Source organism: Palaemon carinicauda, chromosome 2 (assembly GCF_036898095.1).
Source record: "Palaemon carinicauda isolate YSFRI2023 chromosome 2, ASM3689809v2, whole genome shotgun sequence".
In the NCBI taxonomy this organism is placed as follows: Eukaryota; Metazoa; Arthropoda; class Malacostraca; order Decapoda; family Palaemonidae; genus Palaemon; species Palaemon carinicauda.
In genome coordinates, this window is record NC_090726.1 from 195,105,660 (window position 1) to 195,123,054 (window position 17,395).

Here is a 17,395-nt window from a genome sequence, read left to right on the forward strand (position 1 = left end):
ACTGCACTCGCTGCTACGAATGGTCCCAGGGTGTAGCAGTTCTCGTAAAGAGACTGGACATCTTTGAGATAGAATGATGCGAACACTGACTTGCTTCTCCAATAGGTTGCATCCATAACACTCTGCAGAGAACGGTTCTGTTTGAAGGCCACTGAAGTAGCCACAGCTCTCACTTCATGTGTCCTTACCTTCAGCAAAGCAAGGTCTTCTTCCTTCAGATGAGAATGAGCTTCTCTAATCAGAAGCCTGATGTAGTAAGAAACTGCGTTCTTAGACATTGGTAGCGAAGGCTTCTTGACAGCACACCATAAGGCTTCTGATTGTCCTCGTAAAGGTTTTGACCTTCTTAGATAGTACCTAAGAGCTCTGACTGGGCAAAGTACTCTCTCCAGTTCGTTCCCCACCAAGTTGGACAGGCTAGGGATCTCGAACGATTTAGGCCAAGGACGTGAAGGAAGCTCGTTTTTAGCCAAAAAACCGAGCTGCAAGGAACATGTAGCCGTTTTCGATGTGAAACCTATGTTCCTGCTGAAGGCGTGGATCTCACTTACTCTTTTAGCTGTTGCTAGGCATACGAGGAAAAGAGTTTTTAATGTGAGGTCCTTAAAAGAGGCTGATTGGAGCGGTTCAAATCTGGATGACATAAGGAACCTTAGGACCACGTCTAGATTCCAGCCTGGAGTGGACAACCGACGTTCCTTAGAGGTCTCAAAAGACCTAAGGAGGTCCTGTAGATCTTTGTTGGTGGAAAGATCCAAGCCTCTGTGGCGGAAAACCGCTGCCAACATACTTCTGTAACCCTTGATCGTAGGAGCTGATAGGGATCTAACGTTCCTTAGATGTAACAGGAAGTCAGCAATCTGGGTTACAGTGGTACTGGTTGAGGAAACTGCATTGGCCTTGCACCAGTTCCGGAAGACTTCCCATTTAGACTGATAGACTCTGAGAGTGGATGTCCTCCTTGCTCTGGCAATCGCTCTGGCTGCCTCCTTCGAAAAGCCTCTAGCTCTTGAGAGTCTTTCGATAGTCTGAAGGCAGTCAGACGAAGAGCGTGGAGGCTTGGGTGTACCTTCTTTACGTGAGGTTGACGCAGAAGGTCCACTTTTAGAGGAAGAGTCCTGGGAACGTCGACCAGCCATTGCAGTACCTCTGTGAACCATTCTCTCGCGGGCCAGAGGGGAGCAACCAACGTCAGCCGTGTCCCTTTGTGAGAGGCGAACTTCTGAAGTACCCTGTTGACAATCTTGAACGGCGGGAATGCATACAGGTCGAGATGGGACCAATCCAGCAGAAAGGCATCCACGTGAACTGCTGCTGGGTCTGGAATCGGAGAACAATACAATGGGAGCCTCTTGGTCATCGAGGTAGCAAACAGATCTATGGTTGGCTGACCCCACAGGGCCCAAAGTCTGCTGCAAACATTCTTGTGAAGGGTCCACTCTGTGGGGATGACCTGACCCTTCCGGCTGAGGCGATCTGCCATGACATTCATATCGCCCTGAATGAACCTCGTTACCAGCGTGAGCTTTCGATCTTTTGACCAAATGAGGAGGTCCCTTGCGATCTCGAACAACTTCCTCGAATGAGTCCCCCCCTGCTTGGAGATGTAAGCCAAGGCTGTGGTGTTGTCGGAGTTCACCTCCACCACCTTGTTTAGCTGGAGGGACTTGAAGTTTATCAAGGCCAGATGAACCGCCAACAACTCCTTGCAATTGATGTGAAGTGTCCTTTGCTCCTGATTCCATGTTCCCGAGCATTCCTGTCCGTCCAATGTCGCACCCCAGCCCGAGTCTGATGCGTCCGAGAAGAGACGGTGGTCGGGGGTCTGAACAGCTAAAGATAGACCTTCCTTGAGAAGAATGCTGTTCTTCCACCACGTTAGAGTAGACCTCATCTCTTCGGAAACAGGAACTGAGACCGTCTCTAGCGTCATGTCCTTTATCCAGTGAGCAGCCAGATGATACTGAAGGGGGCGGAGGTGGAGTCTTCCTAACTCGATGAACAGGGCCAGCGATGAAAGTGTCCCTGTTAGACTCATCCACTGCCTGACTGAGCATCGGTTCCTTCTCAGCATGCTCTGGATGCACTCTAGGGCTTGGTTGATCCTTGGGGCCGACGGAAAAGCCCGAAAAGCTCGACTCTGAATCTCCATACCCAGGTAAACAATGGTCTGGGATGGGACGAGCTGGGACTTCTCTAAATTGACCAGGAGGCCCAGTTCCTTGGTCAGATCCATAGTCCATCTGAGATTCTCCAGACAGCGACGACTTGTGGGAGCTCTTAAAAGCCAGTCGTCTAAATAGAGGGAGGCTCTGATGTCTGCCAAGTGAAGGAATTTCGCAATATTCCTCATCAGTCTCGTAAACACAAGAGGTGCCGTGCTTAGGCCAAAGCACAGGGCTTGGAACTGGTACACAACCTTTCCAAAGACGAACCTTAGGAAAGGTTGGGAGTCTGGATGGATGGGGACGTGAAAGTATGCGTCTTTCAGGTCTAACGAGACCATCCAGTCCTCCTGCCTGACCGCTGCTAGGACCGACTTCGTCGTCTCCATCGTGAACGTCTGCTTGGTGACAAAAGCATTGAGAGCACTGACGTCCAGCACCGGTCTCCAACCTCCTGTCTTCTTGGCTACCAGGAAGAGACGGTTGTAAAAGCCCGGGGATTGATGATCCCGGACTATGACCACTGCTTCCTTCTGTAGCAAGAGCGACACCTCTTGTTGCAACGCTAGCCTCTTGTCCTTCTCCTTGTAGTTGGGAGAGAGGTTGATGGGAGATGTAGCTAGAGGGGGATTGAGGCAGAACGGAATTCTGTATCCCTCCCTTAGCCACTTCACAGACTGAGCGTCTGCACCTCTGCTCTCCCAAGCTTGCCAGAAGGTCTTTAGTCTGGCTCCTACTGCTGTCTGGAGAGAAAGGCAGTCAAAACTTGCCTTTTGCGGACTTGGAACCCTTCTTGGACTTGCCACGGTTACTGTCTGCACGGGTACCTCCTCTGCTGGAGGCTCTGCCACGAAAGGGCGGGATGAACCTAGAAGCAGGTGTATCAACTGCTGTAGGTCGGAAGGGTCTAGGCACGGAAGGTAAGGTTTTAGCCTTACGTGCAGAAGAAGCCATGAGGTCATGAGTATCCTTCTGGATAAGAGAGGCAGCCATCCCCTTAATCAACTCCTCCGGAAACAGACACTTGGAGAGAGGAGCAAACAGCAACTCTGACTTCTGGCAAGGAGTGATACCAGCAGATAAGAAGGAGCACAGATGTTCTCTCTTCTTGAGGACTCCTGATACATATGAAGCCGCAAGCTCACCAGACCCATCCCGAATTGCCTTGTCCATGCTAGACATGATCAGCATGGCCGAGTCCTTATCTGAAGGGGAAGTCTTCCTGCTTAAGGCTCCCAAACACCAATCGAGGAAGTTGAATATCTCGAAGGCACGAAAGACTCCCTTCAACATATGATCAAGATCTGAAAAGGACCAGCAGATCTTCGAACGTCTCATAGCCAACCTGCGGGGAGAGTCAACCAGACTTGAGAAGTCGGCCTGGGCAGAGGCAGGAACCCCCAAGCCAGGTTCCTCTCCCGTGGCATACCAGACGCTCGACTTAGAAGCCAGCTTGGGAGGAGGAAACACAAAAGAGGTCCTTCCCAGTTGCTTCTTGGAATGCAACCAGTCCCCCATAACCCTCAAAGCTCTCCTAGATGATCTGGCGAGAACAAGCTTGGTGAAGGCAGGCGCAGCAGACTGCATGCCCAGAGCAAACTCGGAGGGAGGAGAACGAGGGGTTGCAGACACAAAGTGTTCAGGATACAAATCCCTGAACAAAGCAAGGACTTTGCGAAAGTCTAAGGAGGGTGGCGAAGACTTGTGTCCTTCAACATCAGAGTGAGGATCATCCAGATGAGCAGCTTCATCATCCGAAAGTTGAGTTGTGAGAGGCAAAGGCAGAGCAGTAAGCTGAACGGCTGAATCCTGCAGAACGGGTGCATGCGTACCTGCGGATCCATCATCATGCCTCTGCTGGACAGTCTGCGAGCTGGCAACAACAAAAGCAGAGGGCTGGTGTGTGGGAGGGTCTGCGGTGGGCTGAGGAGCATGCGGTATGGTATGCAGAGCATGCTGTAAGGTATGCGGCTCATGCTGCATGGTATGCGGAGCATGCTGTAAGGTCTGCAGAGCATGCTGCATGGGCTGAGGAGAATGCCGCATAGTGCTGGAACCCGGCAACTCCTGATGCGGCAGCTCACGCATGTTAGCAGATGGTGCAGCAAGAACATGCGTCTGGCAGTGAGGACTGCGCATCGGTGGAGGAGCTCTCACAGGTGGGGTGTGGGAGCAGGCAGCCGCAGTATCTGCTGAGCGCACAACCTCTGCGGGTTGTAGGTTAACAGGAGAGGTGTTAACCTTCTCGGTATGATACTCCTGCATAAATGCCGCAAGCTGAGACTGCATAGTCTGCAGCATGGACCACTTAGGGTCTACTGTGGTTGGAGCAACAACAGACGGAGCAGAGGCCTGTTGAGGGACCACTCTACCTCTCTTGGGAGGTGTGCAGTCATCAGATGACTGCGGCGAGTCCGAACTGACCCAGTGGCTACACCTGGGCCGTTGGACTAGCTCGGAAGGGACCTTACGTTTGAGCGGTCGTGAGACCTTGGTCCACCGTTTCCTCCTGGAAACCTCTTCCACAGACGAGGAATGTAAGGGCTCATTCGTCTGTAAGTGGATGGGACGATCCTTAGCAGATACGTCCGCAACCACTGAGGATACATCCGTGCGCCGATCAAGGCCTGCCGAACCCTTTGGTCCTTCGACATTGCTTCTCCCCAGGGCTTGGGAGCTTGCAAGAGGTCCCGGACTGGGAGGACGACTGGCACGCACAGATGTACCCTCATGCGCAACACTGACACTGACACTATGCACATCACTAGCACTAACACTTCCCACTGCACTCTTCGCTTTCAGCTCTCTGACATCTGCCAAGAGCTGATTGCGGTCACTAACCAACGACTCCACCTTCTCACCAAGAGCCTGAATGGCACGCAACATGTCAGCCATTCCAGGCTGAGCACTCGTAGCAGGTTCGGGAGTCACCACCACAGGGGAAGGAAAAGGTTGAGGGGCATGGGGAGAGGAAAAATCCACAGAGCGAGAAGAACTCCTCCTATCTCTCTCCTTCTCTAACCTACGTGCATATCTGAGGAATTCATTAAAATCGAATTCCGAAAGCCCAGCACATTCCCCACATCGATCTTCCAATTGACAGGATTTTCCCCTACAATTGGAACATACGGTGTGAGGATCTATAGAGGCCTTCGGAAGACGCCTAGTACAAGTCCTAACACTACACTGCCTGTATTTAGGAACTTGGGAATGGTCAGACATCTTGAATTTAGAGGTAGTCAAGGGGGAATTCCAAAATTAAGCAAAGATCGTTAACCAATGAATCAAATTAATTCCAAAAGCTTGCTAAGCTAAGGATAAAGCTTCCTGAACAGCGAAAGCTAAACTTCAGAGCAAATACATCACCAAATCGTGAACAAAAGACACCAAAATCAACAGCGTATCCATGTAGGTCTTGCCGGCGGCACGACAGAGGAAAAATTGAGGTCTTGTTGACAAGAAGTACTTGAGTACCTGACCACAGATGGCGCTGTTGAGCACACCCCCACCTGGATAGCGATCGCTGGCGTATCCCGACCGTAGATTTCTGTCGGGCAACGGAGTTGACAGCTACATGATCATCGGGTAAGTTTAATACAGTATTGAAAATTAGCCTAGTGAGGAAAGGAAACGAGGATATAAACGATATAAGTAGTATTGAAGAAATTAGAATTTTTTTTTTTAATATTTTAATGCAGCATATGAAAGATATTCACTCTATAAGTGTATCACCAGCAGAAAAATTACTTGAAAATATTATTTACTGTATTTAAAACCTCATCATATGGAGAGCAGCTTCCAAAATGTCAGCCTGTTCAACATAAAAACATTTACTGCAAGTTTGAACTTTTGAACCGCATTAAGCAAAAACACAGATTTTGTGTTGTGCAGAATTCTAGTTTGTAATTACATTCATAAAGATTCTAAGAATAAAAGTTATAATTAATTTCATAAATGCACAAATGGTTCAATGAATTACTATAGTCAATTCTTTTTAGTGAGGCAGATTTGCACCGACTCGCAGGGGTGCCCTTTTAGCTCGGAAAGGTTTCTTGATCGCTGATTGGTTCGACAAGATAATTCTAACCAATCAGATATCAGGAAACCTTTCCGAGCTAAAAGGGCACAGCTGCGAGTCTGTGCAAATCTGCCTCATTAAAAAAAATTGAGTAAAGCACATACCTTGTCTTCTCCAAGCAAATTTTTGTCTTGTGCCACCATGGTGGGTAGATCTTTCCTCATGCACTCCCTTGTCCTCCCCAGCACGTCGGTATACTCAACCCTAGAATTTTTACAAACGACTATATTTTTGCCCAAAATGTTATTTTTATTAATAAAATAAATTTTTGAATATACTTACCCGATAATCATGTAGCTGTCAACTCCGTTGCCCGACAGAATTCTATGGAGGGATACGCCAGCTATCACAATACTAGAAGGGGGTGTATTTACCAGCGCCACCTGTGGCCAGGTACTCAAGTACTTCTTGTTGACACCTCCTCAATTATTCCTCGGTCCACTGGTTCTCTATAGGGAGGAAGGGAGGGTCGATTAAATCATGATTATCGGGTAAGTATATTCAAAAATTTATTTTATTAATAAAAATAACATTTTTCAATATTAAACTTACCCGATAATCATGTAGCTGATTCACACCCAGGGGGGTGGGTGAAAAACCAGTGTACAAGACTAAAGGATAGCTAAGTATCCCGTATTTCATATAATCAGTTATCCACAATAACAATGAAATAATAAGTACCTGGTAAGGAAGTCGACTTGAACCGTTACTCTGCCTTTAATAAGATCGTCTTCCTTACTGAGCGCAGCGTTCCTCTTGGGAGGCTGAATCAACTCAAAGGTGCTAAAGTATACAGGGCTGCAACCCATACTAAAGGACCTCATCACAACCTTTAACCTCGGCGCTTCTCAAGAAAGAATTGACCACCCGCCAAATCAACAAGGATGTGGAAGGCTTCTTAGCCGACCGTACAACCCATAAAAAGTATTCAAGAGAAAGGTTAAAAAGTTATGGGATTATGGGAATGTAGTGGCTGAGCCCTCGCCTACTACTGCATTCGTTGCTACGAATGGTCCCAGGGTGTAGCAGTACTCGTAAAGAGACTGGACATCTTTGAGATAGAATGATGCGAACACTGACTTGCTTCTCCAATAGGTTGCATCCATAACACTCTGCAGAGAACGGTTCTGTTTGAAGGCCACTGAAGTAGCCACAGCTCTCACTTCATGTGTCCTTACCTTCAGCAAAGCAAGGTCTTCTTCCTTCAGATGAGAATTTGCTTCTCTAATCAGAAGCCTGATGTAGTAAGAAACTGCGTTCTTAGACATTGGTAGAGAAGGCTTCTTGATAGCACACCATAAGGCTTCTGATTGTCCTCGTAATGGTTTTGACCTTCTTAGATAGTACTTAAGAGCTCTAACTGGGCAAAGTACTCTCTCCAGTTCGTTCCCCACCATGTTGGACAGGCTTGGGATCTCGAACGACTTAGGCCAAGGACGGGAAGGAAGCTCGTTTTTAGCCAAAAAACCGAGCTGCAAGGAACATGTAGCCGTTTCAGATGTGAAACCTATGTTCCTGCTGAAGGCGTGGATCTCACTTACTCTTTTACCTGTTGCTAAGCACACGAGGAAAAGAGTTTTTAATGTGAGGTCCTTAAAAGAGGCTGATTGGAGCGGTTCAAATCCTGATGACATTAGGAACCTTAGGACCACGTCTAGATTCCAGCCTGGAGTGGACAACCGACGTTCCTTTGAGGTCTCAAAAGACCTAAGGAGGTCCTGTAGATCTTTGTTGAAGGAAAGATCCAAGCCTCTGTGGCGGAAAACCGCTGCCAACATACTTCTGTAACCCTTGATCGTAGGAGCTGATAGGGATCTTACGTTCCTTAGATGTAACAGGAAGTCAGCAATCTGGGTTACAGTGGTACTGGTTGAGGAAACTGCATTGGCCTTGCACCAGCTTCGGAAGACTTCCCATTTAGACTGATAGACTCTGAGAGTGGATGTCGTCCTTGCTCTGGCAATCGCTCTGGCTGCCTCCTTCGAAAAGCCTCTAGCTCTTGAGAGTCTTTCGATAGTCTGAAGGCAGTCAGACGAAGAGCGTGGAGGTTTGGGTGTACCTTCTTTACGTGAGGTTGACGCAGAAGGTCCACTCTTAGAGGAAGAGTCCTGGGAACGTCGACCAGCCATTGCAGTACCTCGGTGAACCATTCTCTCGCGGGCCAGAGGGGAGCAACCAACGTCAGCCGTGTCCCTTTGTGAGAGGCGAACTTCTGAAGTACCCTGTTGACAATCTTGAACGGCGGGAATGCATACAGGTCGAGATGGGACCAATCCAGCAGAAAGGCATCCACGCGAACTGCTGCTGGGTCTGGAATCGGAGAACAATACAAGAGGAGCCTCTTGGTCATCGAGGTAGCGAATAGATCTATGGTTGGCTGACCCCACAGGGCCCAAAGTCTGCTGCAAACATTCTTGTGAAGGGTCCACTCTGTGGGGAAGACCTGACCCTTCCGGCTGAGGCGATCTGCCATGACATTCATATCGCCCTGAATGAGCCTCGTTACCAGCGTGAGCTTTCGATCTTTTGACCAAATGAGGAGGTCCCTTGCGATCTCGAACAACTTCCTCGAATGAGTCCCTCCCTGCTTGGAGATGTAAGCCAAGGCTGTGGTGTTGTCGGAGTTCACCTCCACCACCTTGTTTAGCTGGAGGGACTTGAAGTATATCAAGGCCAGATGAACTGCCAACAACTCCTTGCAATAGATGTGAAGTGTCCTTTGCTCCTGATTCCATGTTCCCGAGCATTCCTGTCCGTCCAGTGTCGCACCCCAGCCCGTGTCCGATGCGTCCGAGAAGAGACGGTGGTCGGGGGTCTGAACAGCCAATGGTAGACCTTCCTTGAGAAGAATGCTGTTCTTCCACCACGTTAGAGTAGACCTCATCTCTTCGGAAACAGGAACTGAGACCGTCTCTAGCGTCATGTCCTTTATCCAGTGAGCAGCTAGATGATACTGAAGGGGGCGGAGGTGGAGTCTCCCTAACTCGATGAACAGGGCCAGCGATGAAAGTGTCCCTGTTAGACTCATCCACTGCCTGACTAAGCATCGGTTCCTTCTCAGCATGCTCTGGATGCATTCTAGGGCTTGGAAGATCCTTGGGGCCGACGGACAAGTCCGAAAAGCTCGACTCTGAAGATCCATACCCAAGGAGACAATGGTCTGGGATGGAACGAGCTGAGACTCCTCAAAATTGACCAGGAGGCCCAGTTCCTTGGTCAGATCCATAGTCCATTTGAAAATCTCCAGACAGCGACGACTTGTGGGAGCTCTTAAAAGCCAGTCGTCTGACGGAGCCGGACACAAGATCATGATACTGCTGCACAGTCTGTAAACTGTCAATCATGGGCAAGCGAGGAAGTACAGTGACAACCCGAATCTGTCTAGACTGTCTGGGTCGTACAGACAACTCCTTAACGGGTTGCTGAGGTTGCCGCACTGCGTCACAACAAGTCACTTCTGTTGGTTGTTGAACGTCTTCCCCGTGACACATTGACTCCGTAAACAAAAAATCCTCTAACAAGGACTAAGCTTGGACTGCATGTCATGCAACACAGCTCAAGGTCTATGGGAGCAGGTGTGGTAACAGACGGGATTAGCGACTGAAGTGGAACCATTACCTTTCCTGTAAGCATGTTATGCTTAAATAAAAGTCCATAAGAGGTTATGCAGCTAAAGGCTCCCTCCAAATGACAGAGTCCTCAAGGGAATATCAGAAGGAGGGAGAAAAGAACTTTCTCATCTACAGGGACCTTATCCTAGAAAAGCTAAGTTCTCTGAGTGAGGGTTCACTGGTGCAAAAGCAGCAGACTAGAAGGCAACGTTATGAAACTGCTTGACAGTCTAGTGAGTTGGCAACAACCCAAGATGTGTTGAGAAGCATGCGGTAAGGTATGCAGAGCATGATGTATGCAGAGTATGCTTGTATGCAGAGCATGCTGAATGCAGAGCATGCTGTATGCAGAGCATGTTGTATGCAGAGCATGCTGAATGCAGAGCATGCTGTATGCTGAGCATGTAGTAAGCAGAGACTGCTGTAAGCAGAGCCTGCTGTAAGGAAAGCAGAGCGTGTGCATGGCGTTAAACATTTCTCAGAAATTCCATGACCAGTGCTAGAGTGCTTTATGCATGCTTGCATGGGGTTTAAACCATGGTATGAAAATGGAGGTAAGGTATGCTGAACAGCAGAGTCAGAACGAGCTGGAACAACAATAGTTGTGGTTTCCTCTTCAAGACTCCGTTGAGGGAACACCTGAGGCTCAGTCTGCAAGGCTGAATAAAAGACAAGCAGAAGGAAGGCGCATGGGTGGAGGAGGCTGACTCCTAGCATGAGTGGTTGAACCCAAGGGTTGCGCTTGCTGAGCGGTTGGCGGAAGCGGAGTAGCAAGTTCCAGTTCCTGTGGTGTGAGCGGAGCGCGATGAGGAAGAGGCTGCGCAGAACAAGGTAAATGTCTCGCAAGCTGAGGCTCCTGAGGCGCAAGGCTAAGGTGTTGTGGTGCTTGCCTTGTGGAGGGTTGAGCTCGCTGCAGCGAGAGCTGAGGAGACTGACTCATGGACGGGAGAGGTTGTTGTACCTCAACCGAGTGTTGCATCACTGGTGGAGCAGCAAGTGGAGGCGGAGGAAGAGAGGTATAATCCTCCTGATCCCATTGTAAAGGTTGCCTTAAGGAAGGCGGAGGCTGAACACCACAGGGAACAGCAAACTCAGCACGTGGCTCAACATCGTACGCCTGGCAGGTGGTACTGCGATCAGGCGGAGCGAGCGTAGGCGGAGGGAGTGTAGGCGGAGGCGGAGGAGTAACACTCTCAGCCCGACACTCACGCATTAAGTCCGAAAGCTGTGCTTGCATGGACTGTAGTAGAGTCCACAACATCGTACGCCTGGCAGGTGGTACTGCGATCAGGCGGAGCGAGTGTAGGTGGAGGGAGTGTAGGCGGAGGCGGAGGAGCAACACTCTCAGCCCGACACTCACGCATCAAGTCCGAAAGCTGTGCTTGCATGGACTGTAGAAGAGTCCACAACATCGTACGCCTGGCAGATGGTACTGCGATCAGGCGGAGCGAGTGTAGGTGGAGGGAGTGTAGGCGGAGGCGGAGGAGCAACACTCTCAGCCCGACACTCACGCATCAAGTCCGAAAGCTGTGCTTGCATGGACTGTAGTAGAGTTCACAACATCGTACGCCTGGCAGATGGTACTGCGATCAGGCGGAGCGATCATAGGCGGGGGGGAGTGTAGGCGGAGGCGGAGGCGCAACACTCTCAGCCCGACACTCACGCATCAAGACCGAAAGTTGTGACTGTATGGACTGCAGTAGAGTCAACTTGGGGTCGGCAGACACTAAGGTCTGCTGAGGTAAAGCCTTAACAGCAGAGATCTGTTGCGGCAGAACCTTACTCCTCTTAGGCGGAGTGTAATCAACTGATGACTGAGGAGAGTCAGAGCTAACCCAATGACTGCATTCGGGTTGTGAACTTTAACTTCGTACGTCTGGCACAGGTCTGGACTTAACGTTTAAGAGGTCTTGAGACCTGAGACCAGCGTTACTCTGCCTTTATTTTCTCCCCTAATCTCTTCTGCAGACGAGCAAAATAAGGGCTCAATCGTCTGCGGGCGGGAGTGACGGTCTCGGTAAGACACGCCCACAACCACCGAGGATACTTCTGTGCGCCGATCAAGGCCTGCTGAACCCTTATGCCCTTCGACATTGCTTCTCCCCTGGGCTTGGGAGCTTGCAAGAGGTCCCGGACTGGGAGGACGACTGGCGCGCACAAAAGTACCCTCACGCACTAATCACTTATCACTTTGATTTCTGTTTGCACTTATTTCACTGAACTCGAAACTTTAAGTGGTTTGTACCTGAAATACGCAATTCTATCCTTTCTCAAAGTTAGTAATTGCGAAAACAGAATTACAATGTAACAGAAAAATCTAATGAAAGATAATTCAGTGGCTGGAAAGAGACTAAACACTAGATCACTCTAGAAACGTTTAGTTTCTTCCCCTAAAGAGACTAGGGAGAAGAGCAAAAACGATAACGACGTTACTCGTACGCCTGGCAGGCTTGAAAGAAACGTTTATCCTCTTTCTCCCTCCGTCTCTATCTCTCTCTCTCTCTCTCTCTCTCTGACTTAGAACCTGAGAGAAGAGCCCAATCATATAAATCGTTAAAACATATTATTGTTAAAGGAAAAAACTGAAAAGTTCCTTTATTAGGATCAAAACCATTAAGTTAAGAAAGAATGAACAAAACGCTAGACACGGTTACTCTTACTGCAACGTGAAACCGTGAACATTCTTTCTCTATCGTAACGATAGAGTGCAAGTTGAACGTTCTGAACGTCAACAACTGCAGAGACAAAACAAAACGTTAGTTCAACTTTGAAAACAGTATGAGACTATCAAAGAAATTCTTTCAAACTCTGTGGCGGAAAAAGCATAATATGTTAACAGGTAAAACCGAAATGACGGGCTCAAAGTTTATTAACTTCGGTAAAAGACCGCCTACTATTAGGAAGGTCGAATATAAACAAATATAAAAATTAATTTTAATGAGTTTATAATAAAAGGAAGTTAATCGAAGAGGCCTATAAGAGGCGGAGAGATATAAAATAAATCTATAACTTTTGTTAAGCAAAATCAAGAAAGAGAGTCTATACTCTCTTAGACACCAACACTTCCGTCTAAGGGAAGGGTCGGCCATTGAAAGGTGAACGAGAGTTCATACTCTCTCGTCACCATAATTAATCAAATTAATTCCAAAAGCTAACTAAGCTAATATGTTATTTTTATTAATAAAATAAATTTTTGAATATACTTACCCGATAATCATGTAGCTGTCAACTCCGTTGCCCGACAGAATTCTATGGAGGGATACGCCAGCTATCACAATACTAGAAGGGGTGTACTTACCAGCGCCACCTGTGGCCAGGTACTCAATCATTTGTTGTTGACACCTCCTCAATTATTCCTCGGTCCACTGGTTCTCTCTGGGGAGGAAAGGGAGGGTCGATTAAATCATGATTATCGGGTAAGTATATTCAAAAATTTATTTTATTAATAAAAATAACATTTTTCAATATTAAACTTACCCGATAATCATGTAGCTGATTCACACCCAGGGAGGTGGGTGAAAACCAGTGTACAAGATTAAAGGATAGCTAAGTATCCCATATTTCATATAACAGTTATCTCAAATAACAATGAAATAATAAGTACCTGGTAAGGAAGTCGAATAGAACCGTTACTCTGCCTCTTTATTTAAAGTTCGTCTTCCTTACTGAGCGCAGCGTTCCTCTTGGAGGCTGAATCAACCCAAAGGTGCCAAAGTACACGGGGTTGCAACCCCTACTAAAGGACCTCTACCAAACCTTTAACCCAGGCGCTTCTCAAGAATGAATAGACCACCCGCCAAATCCAAGGATGCGGAAGGCTTCTTAGCCTACCGTAACAACCATAAAAAACAACAATAAAAGTATTCAAGAGAAAGGTTAAAAAAGGTTATGGGATTAAGGGAATGTAGTGGCTGAGCCCTCACCTACTACTGCACTCGCTGCTACGAATGGTCCCAGGGTGTAGCAGTTCTCGTAAAGAGACTGGACATCTTTCAGATAAAATGATGCAAACACTGACTTGCTCCTCCAATAGGTTGCATCCATTATGCTCTGCAGAGAACGGTTTTTATTAAAGGCCAACGAAGTAGCTACAGCTCTTACTTCGTGGGTCCTTACCTTCAGCAATGCAAGGTCTTCCTCCTTTAAGTGAGAATGTGCTTCTCTGATCAGAAGCCTTATATAGTACGAAAGCCCATTCTTGGACATGGGTCTCGAGGGTTTCTTGATGGCACACCATAAGGCTTCTGACTGTCCTCGAATAGGTTTAGACCTCTTCAGATAATATTTGAGAGCTCTGACAGGGCAAAGAACTCTCTCTAGTTCGTTACCTACCATGTTGGAGAGGCTAGGTATTTCGAACGATCTAGGCCAAGGACGTGAAGGAAGCTCGTTCTTTGCTAGGAATCCAAGCTGAAAAGAACATGTTGCAGATTCGGTTGTGAAACCAATGTTCTTGCTGAAGGCATGAACCTCACTGACTCTCTTAGCTGTTGCAAGGCAAACGAGAAAAGCAGTCTTGAGGGTAAGATCCTTGAAGGAAGCTGACTGGAGAGGTTCGAACCTAGATGTCATAAGGAACCTTAAGACTACGTCTAGATTCCAGCCTGGAGTGGAAAGACGACGTTCTTTAGACGTCTCAAAAGACTTGAGAATGTCTTGAAGGTCCTTGTTGGAAGACAGGTCCAAACCCCTGTGGCGGAGAACTGAGGCCAACATGCTCCTATATCCTTTAATCGTAGGTGTTGAAAGGGATCTCTCATTCCTAAGATGTAGAAGGAAGTCAGCTATTTGGATCACAGAGGTATTGGTAGAGGAAATTGAATTGGCTCTACACCAGCTTCGGAAGACCTCCCACTTAGACTGGTAGACTCTACGAGTGGAAACTCTTCTAGCTCTGGCAATCGCACTGGCTGCCTCCTTCGAAAAGCCTCTAGCTCTAGCGAATCTTTCGACAGTCTGAAGGCAGTCAGCCGAAGAGCGTGGAGGTTTGGATGCAACCTGTCTACGTGTGGTTGACGTAGAAGGTCCACTCTTAGAGGTAGAGTCCTGGGGAAGTCGACTAGCCATTGAAGTACCTCTGTGTACCATTCTCTTGCAGGCCAAAGGGGAGCAACCAGCGTCAGCCGTGTCCCTTCGTGCGAGACGAATTTCTGCAGAACTTTGTTTATTATCTTGAACGGAGGGAATGCATACAGGTCGAGATGGGACCAGTTCAGAAGAAAAGCATCCACATGAACCGCTGCAGGGTCTGGAACAGGGGAACAATAAAGCGGAAGTCTCTTGGTTATGGAGGTGGCAAACAGATCTATGGTAGGTTGACCCCACAAGGTCCAAAGTCTGTTGCACACACTCTTGTGGAGGGTCCATTCCGTGGGAATGACCTGATTCCTTCTGCTGAGGCGATCCGCTGAAACATTCATATCGCCCTGGATGAACCTCGTGACCAGAGTGAGGTTTAGACCTCTTGACCAAATGAGGAGGTCCCTTGCGATCTCGTAAAGGCTCCTCGAAAGGGTCCCTCCTTGCTTGGAGATGTAAGCCAAGGCTGTGGTGTTGTCTGAATTCACCTCCACCACTTTGCCTAGCAGGAGGGACTTGAAGTACAACAGGGCTAGATGAACTGCTAACAGTTCCTTGCAGTTGATGTGGAGTAATCCTTGTTCCTTGTTCCATACTCCTGAGCATTCCCGTCCGTCCAAGGTCGCACCCCAGCCCGAGTCCGATGCATCTGAGAAGAGATGAAGATTGGGGGTCTGGATGGCCAATGATAGACCCTCCTTGAGAAGGAGATTGTGCTTCCACCACAGGAGAGTGGTCTTCATCTCTTGGTTGATAGGGATAGAGACTGCTTCTAGAGTCGAGCCCTTGTCCCAATGAGCAGCAAGATGGAATTGAAGAGGGCGGAGGTGGAGTCTTCCTAGCTCGACAAACAGGGCCAGTGATGAGAGGGTCCCTGTGAGACTCATCCACTGTCTCACTGAGCAATGGCTCCTCTTCAGCATGCTCATGATGCACTCTAGGGCTTGGTTTATCCTGGGGGCCGATGGAAAAGCCCGAAAATCCTGACTCTGAATCTCCATTCCCAGGTACACAATGGATTGGGAGGGAATGAGTTGAGATTTCTCTATATTGACTAATAGACCTAGGTCTCTGATTAAGTCTAAAGTCCAATTGAGGTTCTCCAGACAACGACGACTCGTGGAGGCTCTCAACAGCCAGTCGTCTAGGTAGAGGGAGGCTCTGATGTTCGATAAGTGTAGGAATTTCGCTACATTCCTCATCAGATGAGTAAAGACCATAGGAGCTGTGCTTAGGCCAAAACACAGGGCTTGGAACTGATAGACAACCTTTCCGAAAACGAATCTCAGGAAAGGTTGGGAGTCTGGATGAATGGGAACGTGAAAGTATGCATCTTTCAAGTCCAACGAGACCATCCAGTCCTCCTGTCTGACCGCTGCTAAGACCGACTTGGTCGTCTCCATCGTGAACGTCTGCTTGGTGACATACTCGTTGAGAGAGCTGACGTCCAGCACCGGTCTCCAACCTCCTGTCTTCTTGGCCACAAGAAAGAGACGGTTGTAGAAGCCCGGGGATTAATGGTCCCGGACTATAACCACTGCCTTCTTCTGCACAAGTAGCGACACCTCCTGTAGCAATGCTAGCCTCTTGTCCTCTTCTTTGTAGTTGGGAGAGAGGTTGATGGGCGATGAGGTCAGAGGTGGTTTGAGGCAGAATGGAATCCTGTAACCGTACCTCAGCCAACTGACAGACTGTGCGTCTGCACCTCTCTTCTCCCAGGCTCGCCAGAAGATCTTGAGTCTGGCTCCTACTGTTGTCTGGAGAATCTGAGAGTCAGTTCTTTCCCTTAGATGTCCTGGATCCTTTCCTAGACTTGCTCCTGTGAGAGTCTGGACGGGAGCTTCCTCGGCTGGGGGCTCTACCACGAAAGGGCGGTATGAACCTCGTAGCCGGGGTATCAGCCACTGGGGAGCGATAAGTCTTGGGGACTGAGGTGGCAACCTTAGACTTACGAGCCGATGAGGCTACAAGATCGTGCGTGTCCTTTTGTATCAGGGCAGCCGACAAGTCCTTAACTAGCTCCTCGGGAAAGAGGAACTTTGAGAGTGGAGCAAAAAGAAGTTGTGACCGTTGGCAAGGTGTAATGCTGGCGGAAAGGAAGGTACACAGTTGTTCCCTTTTCTTCAACACCCCTGATACAAATAACGACGCTAGCTCACCCGATCCATCTCTGATGGCCTTATCCATGCAGGACATTATTAGCATGGCAGAATCTTTGTCCGCAGGAGAGGTTTTCTTGCTGAGGGCTCCCAGGCACCAGTCGAGAAAGTTGAACATTTCAAATGCTCTGAACAACCCTTTCAGAAAATGATCCAGGTCTGAGAAGGTCCAACAAACCTTCGAGCGTCTCATAGCAGTTCTCCGAGGCGAGTCCACCAGACTTGAGAAGTCAGCCTGGGCAGAGGCAGGTACTCCTAAGCCTGGTGCTTCCCCTGTGGCATACCAAACGCAACCTTTCGAAG

The 17,395-nt window shown here is 48.5% G+C and overlaps 1 protein-coding gene across 1 annotated transcript in view; it reads right to left on the reverse strand.

The window, feature by feature from the left end:
- The window catches only part of LOC137629346 (coiled-coil domain-containing protein 174-like), an 86,695-nt gene that overhangs the window by 42,521 nt on the left and 26,779 nt on the right, over nt 1–17,395 (reverse strand). The window contains exon 5 of the mRNA XM_068360603.1: nt 6,348–6,447. Coding sequence (XP_068216704.1) covers nt 6,348–6,447 — 100 coding nt within the window. The remainder of the gene's footprint in view (nt 1–6,347; nt 6,448–17,395) is intronic.